The 17992-nt window shown below is 44.0% G+C and overlaps 3 protein-coding genes across 3 annotated transcripts; 1 reads left to right on the top strand and 2 right to left on the bottom strand.

Moving 5' to 3' along the window:
• Positions 1-1699: 1699 nt before the first annotated feature.
• Positions 1700-5616, bottom strand: pcare1 (photoreceptor cilium actin regulator 1; the record flags this gene model as incomplete). The annotated part of the gene is made up of 2 exons (XM_083924506.1): positions 1700-1823; positions 2255-5616. 2 exons carry the CDS (start codon positions 5614-5616, stop codon positions 1700-1702), a joined length of 3486 nt encoding a protein of 1161 aa, XP_083780632.1.
• Positions 5617-10286: 4670 nt separating this feature from the next.
• Positions 10287-12611, top strand: spdya (speedy/RINGO cell cycle regulator family member A; the record flags this gene model as incomplete). The annotated part of the gene is made up of 6 exons (XM_083923853.1): positions 10287-10539; positions 10666-10724; positions 10802-10887; positions 11008-11179; positions 11361-11715; positions 12464-12611. The coding sequence occupies 6 exons, from the start codon at positions 10287-10289 to the stop codon at positions 12523-12525; spliced, it is 987 nt and encodes a 328-aa protein (XP_083779979.1). The 3' UTR covers positions 12526-12611.
• A 1018-nt stretch (positions 12612-13629) lies between these two features.
• trmt61b (tRNA methyltransferase 61B) lies at positions 13630-17442 on the bottom strand (the record flags this gene model as incomplete). The annotated part of the gene is made up of 7 exons (XM_083924397.1): positions 16599-17442; positions 16372-16474; positions 15662-15852; positions 15360-15451; positions 13914-14110; positions 13760-13828; positions 13630-13664 (listed from the first exon to the last, which is right to left on the bottom strand). Exons 1-7 carry the CDS (start codon positions 17364-17366, stop codon positions 13630-13632), a joined length of 1455 nt encoding a protein of 484 aa, XP_083780523.1. The 5' UTR covers positions 17367-17442.
• Between the last annotated feature and the right edge of the window lie 550 nt (positions 17443-17992).

Genomic DNA, 17992 nt, shown 5'->3' with positions numbered 1-17992 from the left:
CTGTCAGTGAGCTAAGGGTCTGTACCACCGTTACCACTGCCCAGGACTTCTAGATCACAATTATCGCTTCTCCGTGTACAATTAAGTGACCTTTGTGTTCAGCTTTTCTCTGAAACAGTGACAGTAATTGAACTGCAAGGGAGCTGTGCTGTAGCTCTTGGTGGATTTGTTCAGCCTAAAGGCCTCGCTACACGCTTGTGCTGACCACAATTGGTCATTTGCAAATGTGGCTGAGGAAACAGAGCAAAATTATATGTTTGAACATCAGGCTAGCGTTTTCCGCAACATGAGCAAATCATTTACAAGTGAATCTACCAATCTGATAAAATAAGGGTATAAAATAGTAGATATTTTTCAAAAATTGCCACCTGCCTCTCATTCGTTTTTGCAGATAAATGTTCAATTCAAGAGACACGCGGTAAGACGCATACGTGGTTTCCCAAATGCTGGTATTGTTTGGACATTTTCTTAAAGGGGTGCTTCACAAATTTTACACATGAAGATCCGTTTAGTTGTAGCAGAGTACTACTCATCTGAGGCTATATATAGTCATCAAATCCTTTGCCTGCAGTGCAAACTGGAGTTTAATGGAGTATCATGTAGAAACATACTGTGTTCAGCTAGAGATATAGTTTTAACTAGCAAAGCATGATGGCTGCCTCATGTATCCTGCGTCTGTTTGGTCCGCTGGTTGTGCACATTTTTATAAATGAATGCTAAGCAATCGTTTACAGAAACACAACTCTGGCTTTATGGTGTTATAGGATTCTCCTGAGTTGCATCCTGGGTATTGTAGGATTCATTGTTTTTGGAGCTTGACTCAAATGGACTTAAAGGCTGCATACATTTGGCCATTTTAAAAAAATCGATTTAAAAAATGGAAGTGCTAAAGCGCTGCAGCCTCCTTCAAGTGATTTCACTGAAGCGCTTAGTTTAATAATTACATTATTTATTTATTAATAAAGGACATTATTAATGTTAATACAAATGGAGGGGATGCAAAATGTTTGTATGATGTTTTTATTATAAACAAATTGTAAAAATGAAAAAATACAATGGTTGAGTGTGGCCTTATTTTATAAGACAACAGCGAAACAACATCTCACAGAAAAAAACACAAGTTAATTATGATCATATGGTACTTCATTACGCTGACATTATTGCTTGGATTAATACTTTCTAAAAACAAATAAATGTGTATAATAAGAGTAAAATCCAATGGTTCATGGCACTGAAGTGAGCAAGTTAATTTCAGTTAATTCGAAGATATGGCTAATTTGCCAGTAATGGAGCATTTATTAACAGTTATTAATATTCTTGATTTTTTATCTTTTAAATCGATAAAAGCTGCAAAAAAGACACCCAGGTCTGTGAAGTATGATTAAACACCTGTACCTATTGTCTTGTTATGAAGCCATGTAATCAGTTCCATATATTGTAAACATGAAATTGTGTAAAATGTGTTTTTTTCTTTTAAATACATATATAAAAACAAATTCAAGAGCTCATGCCCAAACAGTACATATGCACAAGTATACATGTAAAGATGCACACCTTTTCCTTATAAACAGTGTAGAGTTGTGTTACCGCAGCAGGGTATAGACTTTGCTATTCCTCTCTTTGCAGCGGCATAAACACCTTCTTAAATTCCTGGTAAAGCCTGCTAATCCATAATCCCACTGGCCCTTCATTGGCCCCTTTAGTCTCTCTGCAAGGCCTGTCCAACAACACACAGGTCCGGGTGTGATGCAGAGCGTAGTGTAGCTCTGAGGTTTGATTGGCTTCCCCATAATTCCCTGTCAGTGGTTGGTACATCGTCCAGCCTATAAGAATGAATGGAGAGTGTTGTCAGTAGCAATTAGGGAAATGGACCAGGTTGATATGTGTCAGGTCTAAACACAAAGGGTACATGACTGAGATTAGCTTGTGAAGTGACTCAGTACACTCATTTATATAAGTCCAAACAGGTGCAAACCCCCCAAAAAGAGTTTTTGGAGTGTTACGACAGGCTATCATAACAAATAACCCTTACATACAATAAAAATGAATGCAGAATTCAACACAGAAAGGCAAGATAAATAGGGAAGGGAATTAAATACAGAGAGGTTAAAATGACTGCCTTTATTTCTATACTGTATGTGGTACTCTCTCTGTGATGTATTTATAATTCAAATGTTAAGTACTATCGTCACTGTCACAGCTGGTAAATGTGCAGTTTGATGACAGTCTTTGAAATGTACAGGTAAACACTCACCCCTGTAAGCATATTGATGGCTCACTCCCACAAGTCTCAGCCACTGAGATGCCTGGTGATCTTGGTGGCAGATTTAGACTTGGCCTTCGGTCGGAATGGCTACGTCGGATGAAGGGTCGCGGTCCTTGAACAGATACAGGAAACCTCCCGCGACTCCCCCAAGAACGTGTGAGGAAAGACACCCTGTTAGTGGTCCATGCTTGAGGGGGTCGAGGAACTGGACAAGGCTGAGCTTCAAACAGAGATGAGGATGCAGGGCAGAAGACTGAACGTGCATTACTGATCATCCGAGCATTAGATAAGTCTTCACTGCTGTTCTCCCTGGACCATCTTTGTACTTTTGGTGAGGCAGGAGGAGACGGTGCTTTGAAAGGGTAGGAGGATGGATTTGAACTTAAAATATTCTGCTTTGCAACAGGTGGGCTAGGGAGCCTCCCTTGAACTGCTGGTGGTGTGGGGGGTGTCCTGTTAACAGGGGGGCTAGCTGAAGAGGGTGGAGTAGTTTGCTTTTTGAAGGTTTGGGGACTGGGAAGTCTTCGATGTAGACTGCTTGGTGTAGAGGGTGTAGAGGGTAAGATTCGTCCCCTATATATGGGTGACGGGGCAGGTGGTTGGCTCCTAATTTCTGAAGAAGGAGGCACTGTAGACACTGTAGTGTTAGATTTAGGCACTGAAATGTTGCCACCATCTTGTATGTCTACTGATTCTTCTTGACTGGCAGATGGATTTGTTGCTACATAACTTGTTGACGATCTCTGTGCGTGTGAAGAGTGTCTTAGGTGTATGATCTTTTTGTCTTGCTGGCACAAGGAATATTTCTCATTTCCTGGGTCTACCTCCAGTTGGACGTCTAGTTGACTGACCTTTGAAGAAGCAGATGCGTCCTGTTGGTCTGATCTAGAAAGGGAATTAACCTTGGAAGCTTGTGGCAGGCCTCCTCTACTTGGCAGCACTGTCACTGATTGAACTGAGGCCCTCAGTCTTTGTGACACTGAAGCCCTTTTTAATGCAGGTGATTTTCTGACTTTTGTATTCCTTTCATCTGTTACACTAGTTGAAAGACTCTGGGCACTTTCAAAGGAATTGTCCATTAATACTTCCAGTGGAGGCGGAGGAAGACTATCCAAGTCTAAATCGCAGGTTTTCTCAGATGACATGGAGTCTGGTCTACAGCTGGTTATCCCGGTGCTAAGAACTGCTTCTACATTACCTAAACCAGGTAACACAGGAACACCACACTTCCGCACTCCTTTGAGAGGCCCCAGAACTTTAGGGCCTTCTAGATCTTCTATTCCTTGACTAAAAGTATCAATCAGTCTTTTGACTGAGTTCCTGCCTCTGTAAAGACCTGAAGATGGTCGCGGGGATGAAGGAGGACTAGGAGGTGGAGTGGCTTTTATAGGACCCTTGGTTGTATTCTTGTCCTTCACTTTATCTTCTTCCACATCTCTGGCTACTTCCTGTTTTTTACTGTTGCACCTTGTAAGGCCTGCTTTGTCAGGAAGTGGTTGGGGATTGCTGTTCTTCTTTATTGAGGGATGTTTGCGATTAATTGCTGGAGATTGTGCTGGTGAGCTTCCTTGATTTTTTTTTGATGGAGCAGTCTTTATGTTTCCAACTGCCTTACTTTTACTCATCCTCTGCAACCTCTGGTTTAAATCCTTCTGGGTCCTTTCTAGTTCAAGCAGAGTAGGATCTTCACCTTTGCTGCGCAGGGATTCTGCTGATTGGGAACGTCGCTCTCTAGTCACTTGGGTCTTTTTCACCTCTGCCTTCCGGATAGGTGCGGTTGTTTGAGGTCGCCTTGGAGATCGTTCCTCTTCTGTCCACTGGTGCCTATTGGTTTTTGGACTGCCAACTACCTTTGTTTTGGCACAAGCTTTCTGTGTTGGGACAAACTGTATCCTTCCACTTATAGCATTTTTCATTTTGAGAGTCATTTCAACATTTTGAGGATTCTCTATGCGTTTTGGAGGTAGGCGTTGTGGGTTTTGTTTATGGTCTACAGGTGAAGAATTTGATCGTTTTCTAAACCCAACATCCTCCAAACCTCTATCCATCTCCTCATCATCGTCGCCTTCCTCCCCATAATCTAAGGAGACTGATCCTAGCAATGAGTCTCTCTGGTAGTTAGCCATTATGGTACATGTGGAACTTAAAGAGTTAAGTGAGTTGAGGGAAACACTCGGACTTATTTGACTCATAAGCTTTTGCCTTGATACTCCTTGCCTAATGGTCATGGAGGTGTATCCTAAAGGACTGAAAGAAGTAGTTCTATTTGTCCCAGAGGACGCACAACTCCCTCGTCTATGGTGTCTGTCAGATCCAGCAAGGGATTCACTCTCTGCCCCAATACCACTGTCCTCACTAAAGAGAGCAGAATCCTCTGGCCCAGGCTTATGCAGAGAGGCCATTTCAATGCGAGATAAGAGCTGCATTAGCCTAGTCTCTACTGCACGTTTGACTTTCAGTTTCTCCTCTAAAAGCTCTGAGACAGAGGCAAAGTACTCCACTGCCTCCTCCAAAGCAGATTCTCCAATTCCACCAACAGTCTGGCTTACATTTCGCATTCTCTGTGTGGTGTACTGAAGCAGCTGCTGCAACAAATCCGGAGGGGGCTCAATATTAGCAGAGGCAGACTTCAAAGGTGGAGAAGATGAGAGGTTTTTCATTTGACTTGGCCAAGCAAGATGTTCTCCATTTTCTTTTAAAACCTTTTCTCCCTCGTCTGCCATTTCCTCCAGACCTTGAATTATTTCCTCGTAGCGTAGAGCCATAAAAGCAACCATAGTCTGCACAGACACCTGTGTTTGGGTTGCTTGTTCCAAAAGTCCCAGTAAAAAGTCATATTTGGTTATGCTAGGGTTCAAAAATGCATAAACAGCTTGGTGAGCTTTTACCAAAGGTTCTGGGAAGTCCACTTTCTGTTCTGGAGGTGGTTTGTCTTTGTCCTTGTCTTTCTTTTTTAGCCCTTTAACACCTCTGGTATTCTTCTTTTGTTTTCTGCCAGGCTTTTTTTCTGTCACGTCCTGCTTGTCAACATGTTTGTCCTTTCTCTGTGAAACTGTGTTGTCCATTCCTTGACTCCCCAGTTTATCCACATTTACTGCTTCAGGGGATACCTCTGTCACATATCTCTTTTTTTGTGGTGTCATATTTGCCTCTTTCTGGAATACCTGGGTTGGTCCAGCTGCTTTCCTCTCCTTTGTATCCCCATCTGTTGATCCAGTTGAATTACGATTCTCTCCGTCTTCGCCATGGGAATCTCTTGGGCTTTCATGAGGTGCAGGGGGAAGCATTCTCCCCTTCCTCATGGGACCCAAGGTCCCAAATTGGGTACCTTTGGATGGTGAGCACCCCATTTGCGATGTTCAAATACACGCTGATTTTTGTGTCCTCTTTGAGACACCAACACAGCACTGCAGTGAATGAACACTCAAGGTCCTTAGCCACCTGCTGTATCTGTCATTTTCAGATGGCTGAGGTTGTTGAGTCTGATAGGATCCCTCTCCGCAAGGATAATTCCAAAATAAAACACTGATAAATCCATTTTACAAATTTCCTCCACCTGTCATAGATAGGCAAAAAAAAATCCACAGATCCATGGTCATGTTTATAAAAAACCCCTTGTTGTGTGCTCTGAAACACATCCTTACAAAGGACAAGCCGCTGAGAGGATTAGTGAGGCTTTCAGTGAACTCCTCAGCACGCACATATGTCACGCTAAAGCATAGAAAACTCACCTACTTGTAAGACTATAAGCTCATTTGCGTAATGAGAGCTGTACGCATGTGGCTTTTTATAGCTGCAAAACAATATCTCCCTATTTGGCCCTATTGTCATTTCCATTGCAAGAAGACAGAAATGTACTAAATTTAAAAAAAAAAGTAAAAGTGTTCCCTTTTTAATCATTTGCAGTTGCAGTTATCTATCTATCTATCTATCTATCTATCTGTCTATCCATCTATCTATCTATCTATCTATCTATCTATCTATCTATCTATCTATCTATCTATCTATCTATCTATCTATCTGTCTGTCTGTCTGTCTGTCTGTCTGTCTGTCTGTCTCTATCTATCTATCTATACTGTATATATATATACATATGGTATCACTTGTGTTTTAATAAACATTAATAATGTCTACATTTAACATGTATCTAAAAACAGACTTGAATGCCTCATGTAGTGGCAGTCTACACTTAGTTATTTTGGTGATTTGCTGATCTTCTTTAAACTTCTATATTTAGCATCAGTTCACTGGAACAATAAAGCAAGCTTTGGAATAACTGGACCTATCTTTGTCCCTCTGTTCAAAACCATTCAATATCAGTTGTAACAGTATGTTTGTTTAATGTGTTTTGTATTTTTCTCTTAATTATAGGCCTACCAGCAGGATCCATTAGACTTTGTCTTTCTCTTTTTCTCTCTCCTTTTCTTCCTCCCCAACCGGTCAAGACACGTCCTCCACAGAGCTGGGTCTGTCCGACGTTCCTGTCTGTTATACGGAAGGTTTTCGTTGCCACTGTACTCTACGGGGGAATTGTTGGGTCTATCTCATCTCATCTCATCTTCAACCTCTTATGTGTCGGGTCGCGGGGGCAGCAGCTTAAACAGGGGACCCCAAACTTCCCTTCCCCGGGCCACATGAACCAGCTCTCACTAGGGGATCCCGAGGCGTTATCAGGCCAGTGTGGAGATATAATCTCTCCACCTGGTCCTGGGTCTACCCCGAGGCCTCCTCCCAGCTGGACGTGCCTGGAACACCTCCCTAGGGATGCGCCCAGGGTTCATCATTACTAGATGCCCGAACCCCCTCAACTGGCTCCTTTTTCAACGCAAAGGAGCAGCGGCTCTACTCCGAGTTCCTCACGGATGGCTGAACGTCTCCCCCTCTCTCTAAGGGAGACTCCAGCCCCCCTCCTGAGAAAACCCATTTCGGCCACTTGTACCCGCGACCTTAAATAAGTCATAGAGTGTGGTCTTTACCTACTCCGTAAAGTGTCCTGGGATAACTTTTGTGATGATTTGGCACTATAAGTAAAATTGAATTGAATTGAACTACATCATAGAAGAAGAAATAGGCCCACTGAGTTCAATTGGGCGGCTGTGGCTTAGTGGTAGAGTGGGTCGTCCTCCATTCGAGAGATGGCAGTTCAATCCCCAGCTCCCCTGGTCCACATGTCGAGGTGTCCTTGGGCAAGACACTGGACCCCGAATTGCTCCCTGTATCTGCGCATGGGTGTGTGAATGTGGTGTGAATAGTTAGATTAGATGTCCACTGCCATCAGTGTGAACGGGTGAATGTGACAAGTAGTGTGAAAGCGCCTTGAGTAGTCAGAAGACTTTTTTTTAGGAAGACTAGAAAGGCCTATATAAGTACAAGACCATTTAATTAGAAGTATTTCATAACAATTGAATGTATTTATTCTTTTAGTTTATCTTCATCTTAACGTTTCTTCGTGTAAATAAGTATTTCTACATGTTTAATATTTCTAAATAGTGGGGAAGCATGGGGTCTTTCGCCATTACTTGACAACGACGAGGAAGAGCGGCGCCCATTGGTCCTTGCGGCCCCGCGTGCAGGTGTGCTGCCGAGCGATTGGCGCGGGCCATGAAGCGCGTTCCTACCCCAAACTGCTGTCTTCTCAGGTCGGTACCCTGTTAGGGTTTATGGAGGCTCTGTTCCCAACTGTGATCTGTTTTAACCCCTTTAAGCGTTGTAATTGTTCGCATCCTCTCCTGTTCTCAAGGGCGTAACTCACCCCGGGCCGAGTGCGCTGACACCCGCGTTACCGACCCTGAAACACTGACATCTGCCGACCTTTGGCTCAACTCTGCCCCGTTCACTGAAGGTACGAACCGCGGAGGTGGGTCTGAGTTGAACACGTCCTTAGTTTTAAGGTTATTTTAACTTTAACACTTGTTTTCCAGGTTTATTGAGCCACAGCTAGCTTGGAAATTGCATTACGCGCAACGAAAATAACGTCAAAGTTAGCTTCCTACAAGTTTTGCTAGCTGGTTTAACGTTAGCATGTAAGCTATTGGATGTTGGTATCACTATGGGTGTTTAGTATCAAGTGTTTTATTTTACCTTACATCATATTAAACTCTAATATAATGGAATTAAATACACGTTCATTGTTAACTAAAGTATATCCTTTGAATGATTTAAAGTTGGGCTTTTATTGTGAAGGGCAGACACGGATGTTGGAGGGTTGTTGCGCTGCTGTTGTCGCGTGTGATCTTGGATGTATCAAGAGAAAAGGTGATTAAATAAAACCACGGGGACTGTAGTCTGAACCAGTGTGGAATAAGACGGCAACATACTTTATTACAAACTCACACCCGACAGCAGCAGCGCGACAACTCAACCCCTTCCGTTGCTGCCCTTCACAATAAAAGCCCGGCTTAAAATCTCTTAAAGCACAGGTGTTGAGCCATATTCAACACCCCTGCCGTGAAATGCACCCCCTCGCATTATAGGTGATATTCTGGATCAGAAGGCTGTTGTTTCCACCTATAGGAGTAGTTCATATATACAGTTATATATATATATATATATATATATATATATATATATATATATATATATATATATATATACACACACACACACACACAGGTAACCCACAACGGTCAGTTCATTGGTTACTTACAGTCTTTAAACTATTTTAAAGCGTTTAAAATCACAAACTTGGATAATAGCGAACACAAAACGACACCTTTTTGTATGTTCTGTGGAAATATACTGCAGCCATAATTACAAAGTGAATAAAATGGATCTTTTGATCAAGTTGAATGTATTTGACTCAGTGTTTCCTAAATATAATCCCAGCTTTTCTTGCAATTCACAGGTTCAAAAGTGTGGGCTTTTAGTTTGGTTACCGGTATATATAAACTACTCCTATAGGTGGAAACAACAGCCTTCTGATCCAGAATCTCACCTATAATGCGAGGGGCTGCATTTCACGGCAGGGGTGCTGAATACTGCACAACACCAGTACTCAAACTGTGGTACTTGAAGGAATCTCCAAAATTAAAAAAAGGAAGCAATAACTAAATAAATATAATACTAAATTTAAAATAAGTTTAGCATTTCCTGTCATATTTTTGTTTCTGCAGTTTACCAAAACTTTACCGTTCCTTTGCAACCCCATCTGTGATAAGTTACCTACAGTGTCTCAACCGCATTTTAAGAACTCAAAGGGATCTCTACATTCATTACTAAATTAATATAATACTAAGACTTTTAGGATCCTTGAAATGTAATTTAAAATAAGTTTAGCATTTCCTGTCATATTTTTGTTGCTGGAAAGTTTCCAGCAATTTTCTAAAAATGTAGCGCCCCTTTGCAACCATTGATAGGTTACCTTCAGGGTTTCAACCACGTTTTAAGAATGCTATAGGTAACTGGAAGGTAGGAAATCAATGACACCTCTAGGTATGTTTGATCAAATATGTTAGTCGTGTAATTAAAGCCGAATTAAGAGCTTAACTGTGATGGCAAGAGAGTCAGCAGAGGTGAAATGATTGGTTTAAAAACACTGACATGTCAGTTCTGATGTTCTTCTACAGCGTGGCTGTGGCTGAAGACAGTCAACAATAAATAATCTGATTAGGACTAAACCTTCCTGTCTGTAGCTAAATAGTGTATTTTAACATTGGTCTTAGAAGTGGGACTTCAGAGAGCCTGGTATGTCATGTACAAAGTATGAGAACCACTGATCTAATATGATTTAATGTAAAATAAGACACTTCTTAAACCCAACTCCCAAAGTGATACTAATGTCAATAACATAGCTTACATACGTATCTGTTTGAGATGTATGAAAATCAGGTAGGCTCCTATGTTTACTACCTTACTTACCTAATGATGTTTTGTGAGTATTGAACGAGAAGCAGTAAGAAGAAACCTTCTTTTGGTTTTGCAGCTAAGCATTTAATGTTCATTCATGAAGCTCATACCTCTCCTCCATTTCCTCCCAGAACACACCACAGAACTCTCCGCTCCAGATGATCCAAATTTAAGTATGATGAAGCACACACACAGTTGGTGCCAGGCGTCCCCTTCAATCACTTTCGGAGTCAAACCCGGCAGCTCCCACTCCCTCCAAATCAGAAGAGGTCTCCGGCTCAAAAGAGCCAAAGGCCATGGTGCTCAGGGTCCACCAGGGAAGAGCCAGCCCGGCCAGCGCAGGGATGAGATCCTTTTTGCCAAAATGACCATGCCCCCAACTATTGTCATCAAGCGGCAGGAAATGGCGTCGTTCTTTAGACTTTTGGGTAAATGAACAGTTCCAAGAAAAAGCATGTTTCAGTTCAGAGACATCAAAGTGATAAATCTTACTTTTAAACTTGAAAGAATTAATATTGATGCCATTTGTACTAAATAATTCTGTTTGGTTACAGATGATGACCTGATCCACGACTTCCTGTGGATGGACTGTTGCTGTAAATTGACTGACAAGGTAAAGTGTTAAAAAAAGATTTGGTGAAAAGTGACAATATCTCTTACTGACTCTAACTTCGCTTCCTAATTCATCAGTACCTTCTAGCCATGACCTTTGTATACTTCAAAAGGGCCCACTTCACTATTGCAGAATACACCAGGAAGAATTTTTTCATTGCACTGTAAGTTTTAAAGAAAATGAAATCATGCATTTCCATCTTATTATCATAAAATGTGAGCCATGTGCCTTTACTGCTGAAACAACTGTAACCCTAAATCTGGCTCGTGTGCTCCACCTCTAGGTATCTTGCCCACACCATGGAGGAGGATGAGGAGGAGAGTAAGTATGAGATTTTTCCATGGGCGCTGGGCAAGAACTGGAGGAAGCAGTTTCCCTGCTTCCTCAAGCAGCGCGACAAATTGTGGGCTCGAGTCGAGTACAGAGCGGCTGTCAGCCGGCGCTGCTGCGAAGAGGTATGCACACGTATAATTGCCCGAGGAGAATGATAAATGGTGTTTCTCTGGGACTCTTTAAGGGTCTTGTTTTTGCTGCACTGTGCAGTTTTATTGTGTTGGTTTGATGACAGAAATTCCATCTATATTGTTTTTTTGTGTTTTTCCCCCCATTCTGTGTCCTCCCATCCCTGTCCTCCAGGTGATGGCCATTGTGTCCTCTCACTTTGTGTGGCAGCGAGAGCGGTCAGAGCACCACAGCGGCGCCCAGCGGCAATACGGGGACCGAGGCGAAACTCGTATTCCCCGTGGGCCCTTGGCCTCCCCGGTTTCCTGTGCCCTCTGTAACCGTGGAACTGAGTTTGACCAGGGCCTAGAAGCCTCTTCTCCCTCCAGAGGCTCTGTGCAGACCCCAGACCCGGACTTTTCACATCCCTTCACCTCTGCACTGAGTTTGGAGATCACTCCACCCAGGGTTGCGGTCTCTCGCAGGAAGGCAGTGAAGACTAAAGACAAGGCACAACATTCCTTCTGCTGCTGTGCTGATGAAGTTCCAAGTAGGTGTTGCATTTTCCCAAAAGTAAAAGGCTGAGATGATTGCAAAAAAAAAAATTAGATTTGAATTGTAAAGAAAAGCTTCACGGTTATGCCTGTGAGATGTGCAGACTGCACAGAGCCGGTGCAGAAAGCAGCGTTGATCAAAACGTGTGCGTGCGGGACGTGCGAGTGAAAAACATGTCTGATGTGTTTGCGGTCTAGATGGGTAAGAGGAGTGCCTCGAGCTGCAGCTTTGTTAATGAAAGCTCACTTTCATTTATTCATTCATTCATCTTCAACCGCTTGTCCCTGTCGGGGTCTCGGGGGCTGGAGCCGATCCCAGCTGACATTGGGTGTTAGGCGGGGTCCACCCTGGACAGGACGCCAGTCTATCGCAGGGCACATAGAGACGAACAGAGACAGACAACCATTCACACCTACGGGCAGTTTTAGAGTAATCAATGAATCATTTAACACGTGCATGTCTTTGGATCGTGGGAGGAGAACCTGGAGAAAACCCACGCAGACACGGGGGAGAACATGCAAACTCCACACAGAAGGGCCCAAGCCTGGGATTCGAACCAGTAAACCTTCTTGTTGTGAGGCGACACTGCTGACCGCCACACTACAACTTAATTTGTGTGAAGATGTGCTTTAGCTGGATTACACCTAGGAGATATGTACGAATGTGAAACTGGGGAGGGAAATATGATCTTTCGTGTTTCAAGTTGCACTAAAGCACATGTTTCTATTCTCTGTCTTTGTTAGGGGTTGAGTCTTCCTGCGGGTCCACATACGACACCTCCATGGACTGGATCAGCGAGGAGTAGAGCCGCGTCAGCACTGCTGACCCATGTGTTCTGTGCATCGCTGTGTCCTCTTTCATACTACTTTTACTCCGAAGTAAAGGTCTGAATCACTCACACTACTTTTGCGTTTACCTTTTAATGCCAACGCGGTACTTAACGTCGACATGACAGGTCGAACGAATGCTAACCATTTAAGTGACTGCAAGAATGAGCTAATTCATTCATTTAGTCCATACATCATACTCTGAAGGAAACTTGAAAGACGATAAGTATTGTAAATGTGTGTTTACCTGCACTGAGTTATTGGTATTTATTTATATATTTATTTATTTATTTATGTATGAACTGAAACACTTCTGGATTTTTTTGACAAGCACTTATCTTTTCACAGATATTAAAGTGGTTCGGCTAAAATGTCACACATTCTGTCACATACTGGGATTGTACTGGCTGTTTTTTTAAGTATTGTTGCCAACGTGCCTGTTTCATGATCCAACACTGCCTCTTGAGTTCTGAATAAAGGCTTGAACTTCAGTTTGTCTTTTATTGACACAAGTGTGCGGTGAATCATCTCGATCCCTATCTGCAGAGACAATTCCACTTAATTCACTATATTCTATATATCATTATAGTCTGGGATTTTTGACTTGGTGTCGTGGTCAGCACTGTCTCCTCACAGCGAGAGAGTTCCTGGTTTCAATCCCGGCTGGGGCCCTTCTGTGTGGCGTTTGCATGTTCTCCCGTGTCTGCGTGGGTTTTCTCCGGGTTCTCCGGTTTCCTCCCACAGTCCAAAGACAAACAGGTGTTTGGTTCATTGATGACTCTAAAATTGCCCGTAGGTGTGAATGGTTGTCTGTCTCTGTTAGTCTCTATGTGCCCTGTGATAGACTGGCGTCCTGTACCCCGCCTCACGCCCGTTGTCAGCTGGGATCGGCTCCAGCCCCCCGTGACCCCGACAGGGACAAGTGGTTGAAGATGAATGAATGAATGAATGAATGATTTACAGTTGACTGAACATGTCACGACTGTGACATTTTGACCAGTTTTTTATTTTTCAAATGATTTACAGTAATATTTTAAGTTGATATGTAACAATATTTGTTGTCCGGGGTTCCTTACAGGCAGCTACCGCACACACTTCCTCAGTTTCACCAAGAATGCTGAAAAAGAAAGAAGCAGACAATGAGCATTTATGTACAACACCGTAGATGCACGCTGTTGTTGGCTGGGACTAGAAATGTGCCATATATCTGACCTGTGTGGCTCATTTGTTGAGGATGAGGTCTGGCGATGTATGGGACACTCCCGAAGGCTGGGTGTTCTTCTGAAATATAACAATGTCAAGTAAAGGACATGTTATCCACATGTATGACACAAGCACAGTGGTCTGTCGTGTCACTTTAAATCACCTTTGTCCAACTCATCCGATGTCTCCTCATCCCTCTGGTCTTCGTCCAGGTTCGCTTTCCTGACGCAGTATTTTCCGTCCTTCTGGACGGCCGGAGCCACCAACCAATCTCGGATTGGAACCTCGATGATGCGTTCACACCGCAAAGGGAGCGCCTTACATCGAATGCCTTCCAGCAGGTCGGTGACCTGTGTTATACTGTCGTACAGAGAGGGATGGTCAGTGTAAAGTGAGAATGCAGACAGTGAACACAGGTGAACACCATCAGTGCTGCAGGTTGTGTCCAAGGCAACACGAGCATGGTTCTCATCACTGCTATTTTATTTTTCATTTCATTCATTCATCTTCCCCCTATTGGGGTCGCGGGGGGCTGGAGCCGATCCCAGCTGACATCGGACATGAGGCGAGGTTCACCCTGGACAGGACGCCGGTTTAACGCAGGGCACAGAGACAGACAACCATTCACACCTACGGGCAATTTTAGAGTCATCCATGAACCAAATTCGAACCAGGAACCCTCTCGCTGTGAGGCGACAGTGCTAACGACCACACCCCCGCGTGTTCTGTCTTAATCATGTTTGAGTAAAGACACATTCCACTTTAAAGCAAAAGTTTGACAATTTGGGAAATGCACTGATTTGCTTCTTTGCCAAGCGTTAGATGAGAAGATCCACAGCATTTTCATGTCTCTACAGTATTTATGAAGCTGGAGTCAGCACAGAGCAAAGACTGGGTACAGGTGGAAACAGCTAGCCTGGCTCCAGCTTTTGATTGGGAATGTATCTTGTTTAATTTGTACCCCCCAAAAAATGAGGGTTATGTGCCGGACTATTTCCTGGCTGGGAGCCGTAACTTCTGGAATCATTGCCAGGCAGACAGTACAGACCACAGCTTGTAAGTTTTTAAACTTAAATGAAATAAATTACATATTAAAAAGTAATGTATGCACGTCTTTTGACTGTGGGAGGAAACCGGAGAACTAGGTTCATTGATGACTCTAAATCACCCGTAGGTGTGAATGGTTGTCTGTCTTTGTTTGTCTCTATGTGCCCTGTGATAGACTGGCGTCCTGTCCAGGGTGAACCCCGCCTCACGCCCGATGTCAGCTGGGATCGGCTCCAGCCCCCCGTGACCCCGACAGGGACAAGAGGTTGAAGATGAATGAATGAAAGTAGTGTATGCGTATGTTACTTTCTACAGACTCTGTCTAGCTGTTTCCCACCGTTTTCAGTGTCTTGCACAAAGCTACCATGAGCTAACCATCTCCTGGCTGTAGTGTCTTGTTGAGTGGAGAGTGGTATCAATCTTTTCATCTAACTCATGGCAAGAAATTAAATACGTTTCCCTAAATGCGCTTTTTCAGAGCTTAATGTAAGCATCCTTATGTACATAGGCCCCCTCGTCTCATCAGGTTTGAAAAGTGACGGTAAACACTGGAGTCACACACTTGGCGAGGTAGACCGCGCACACAGCTCCAGAATGCAGATGTTGAATCACAGTGGGTAAAACCAGGTGAGGGTTGGTCAGGTCCAGAGCAGCCTGCAACAGACAGAATCCATGGGATGAATGAGCAGGTGTCACAAAATCTCATTTCTGGAGACTTCATACACACAACAGTGCTGAGGGGTATGACCAATAACTAAAGCACTGTATTTATACATTCAGAAAATGACAACCACCACCCGGTACTACACTTAATCAGCTGTTGCTGTTAGTTTAAACGGTTCCCCCTTTAAAACCAACACTGACCGCATTGAATCCCTTAGCAGCCAGCAGCGAGGAAGCGGTGCCGAGGTCAGCGTTGTGAAACTGGACGTTGTCGGGCCACTCCTCCCCCCGTCGCAGACGCCATGATGTCCTCCAGCGCTGGTAGTTCTGTACAGCCCTCTTGTGGTGGTCCTCCCTGACCTCCACACTCAGCACGCTGCCCTTAGAGCCAACTGGGTAACACAATGTATACATGTCAACTGTGTCACCTTCAGGTAGACGTTTATCATAGCATGCATGAAGAGACTGTTGGTCAGTATCGGCCTAGCACAGACATGTCAGCGTCGACATGTTTTCCGATATGAAAACCTCTTTTTTTAAAACATTTCCAGCTGGGAGGAGGCCTCGGGGAAGACCCAGGACCAGGTGGAGAGATTATATCTCCACACTGGCCCGGGAACGCCTCGGGATCCCCCAGTTAGAGCTGGTTAATGTGGCCCGGGAAAGGGAAGTTTGGGGTCCCCTGCTAAAGCTGCTGCCCCTGCGACCCGACCCCGGATAAGAGGTTGAAGATGAGATGAGATGAAGAATGTTACTATAACAGCTGCTGTATAGGTACTCAGTGAATTTCCCTCCCGTAAAATTGGCACGGGTCTTACAGTATTCCATGATATGTTAACCATTTAACCACCGTCCTTAATCACACTAATAGAAGACAGTCAGATTGAGAGGATGACAGCACGGGTGCAGACCTGCTCTGGACAGGAACAGAGACATGCCCCCGGACCCAGAGCCCGACTCCAACACGCAGTCTCCCTCTGTGACATCCATCATCATTAGCATAATATTTGCATCCTTGGGGGGGGGGGGGAGAGGGAGAAAGATACAAAATATCTGTAAGAACAAAAGTTCAATAATCTTGAGAAAGAAAGCATGTGGGATTACGACACACACACACACACACACACACACACTGTACCTTAGGGTAGGAGATGGCTGGCCCCCTCCTCATATACAGCACATAATCCTCCAGACTGGCCCGGCGTACGAAGATGGACGCCCACCTGCTTGTTTTTACAAAGCAACCCGCGGGCTTCCCGGCTATGTCGTCGTGCAGGATGATCCCCCAGGGGCTCATGAGACGTGTCCCTGTCTGAAGCTCGAACATCTTCTTGAACGCCACCTGTCCCTTCTTACGGTACTCTGCGACAAGCAGCTCCCCAAACACGAGCAACTGCTCCCCAGGAAGGGTGGGCGGTGTCGTTTTATTTTCATCATGAAATGCTTTGTTCAACCCTGTGTCTAAAGTGATTGTCTCCATAGCTGCATCTGATGCACAGTGGGTCTCTGAATCGAGTGCCTCATGCCCACTTTCCTCTTGCATGCCCGGTACCTGGATGTTTGTGTCTTCTACGGGGTCCTGCTGGTTCTGCTCCCTCAGCTGCATCACCTCAGGGCTCAGGGCATCCTGGGGCAGGAGGCCAGTGATCCTCTCCAGGGGCGACAGCGGTCTCCTCCCTCTGGACAGCAGACCTTGCCTGGAGGTCAGCTTGGAGCGCAGGCGTGAGGAGTCTGAGGGGTCCCCTTCATTCTCGTTGCATTTAACAGAAGCAGTGGAAAAACTTCTTGTCTCCCTCCTACATTTATGGACCAAGTACCTGCTGCTGAGATGTGTTTGACTGCACCTGCTGATTCTCACCAGTCTGCGCATAAACAGGAGTCCAGCAAAGGGCATTTGCGCAGCCATTACTTCAGCTTATAACCTATTAACACATAGACTTAGGTAAAGGCTGTGGTGCCATCTAGTGAATTAAAAGCAGATAAACGATATAAAATGGCTGCTGTGTTTGTTAAATATATGAATCCCTGCAGAAATAAACAACTCAAAGCTACTGTGATAATAATAATAATAATAATAATAATAATAATAATAATAATAATAATAATAATTCACTCACTATATTACAAACAGTGTCACAACTGACAGTGAGCTCATCCTCCACCCGGTTGTACTTACAAGGAGGTCGCCATGCTGGAAAAACCATAAACACACGTGAGCGACGTCATAACTGAGCGACAGGTGTAGTCGCTTACATCCACCAGCAGAGGGAGATATTATACCTATTATTTTTTAAATATATAGTTGAATACACAGCCGCTTTTATCGGACTATTTTGTTTCCTGCCCGTGTCATTAATTGCAGAACAACAACTTCGGATAATTCACTACAACACGTCATGAAACTCCTCAGTTTGGGAGAATATGTGTTGCGCACTTACATTCACAAAGTCTAAAACAACGTCGCCGAATAGGTTTTTGTGTCTTTCTTATGAAGACATTACATTTTCGTATTCATTTAAAAGCAAATCTACC

This window comes from Echiichthys vipera, assembly GCF_963691815.1.
Source record: "Echiichthys vipera genome assembly, chromosome: 12".
Classification (NCBI taxonomy): Eukaryota; Metazoa; Chordata; class Actinopteri; order Perciformes; family Trachinidae; genus Echiichthys; species Echiichthys vipera.
Note: the sequence above shows the minus strand (reverse complement) of the source record. Positions and strands in the feature narration are given on the sequence as shown.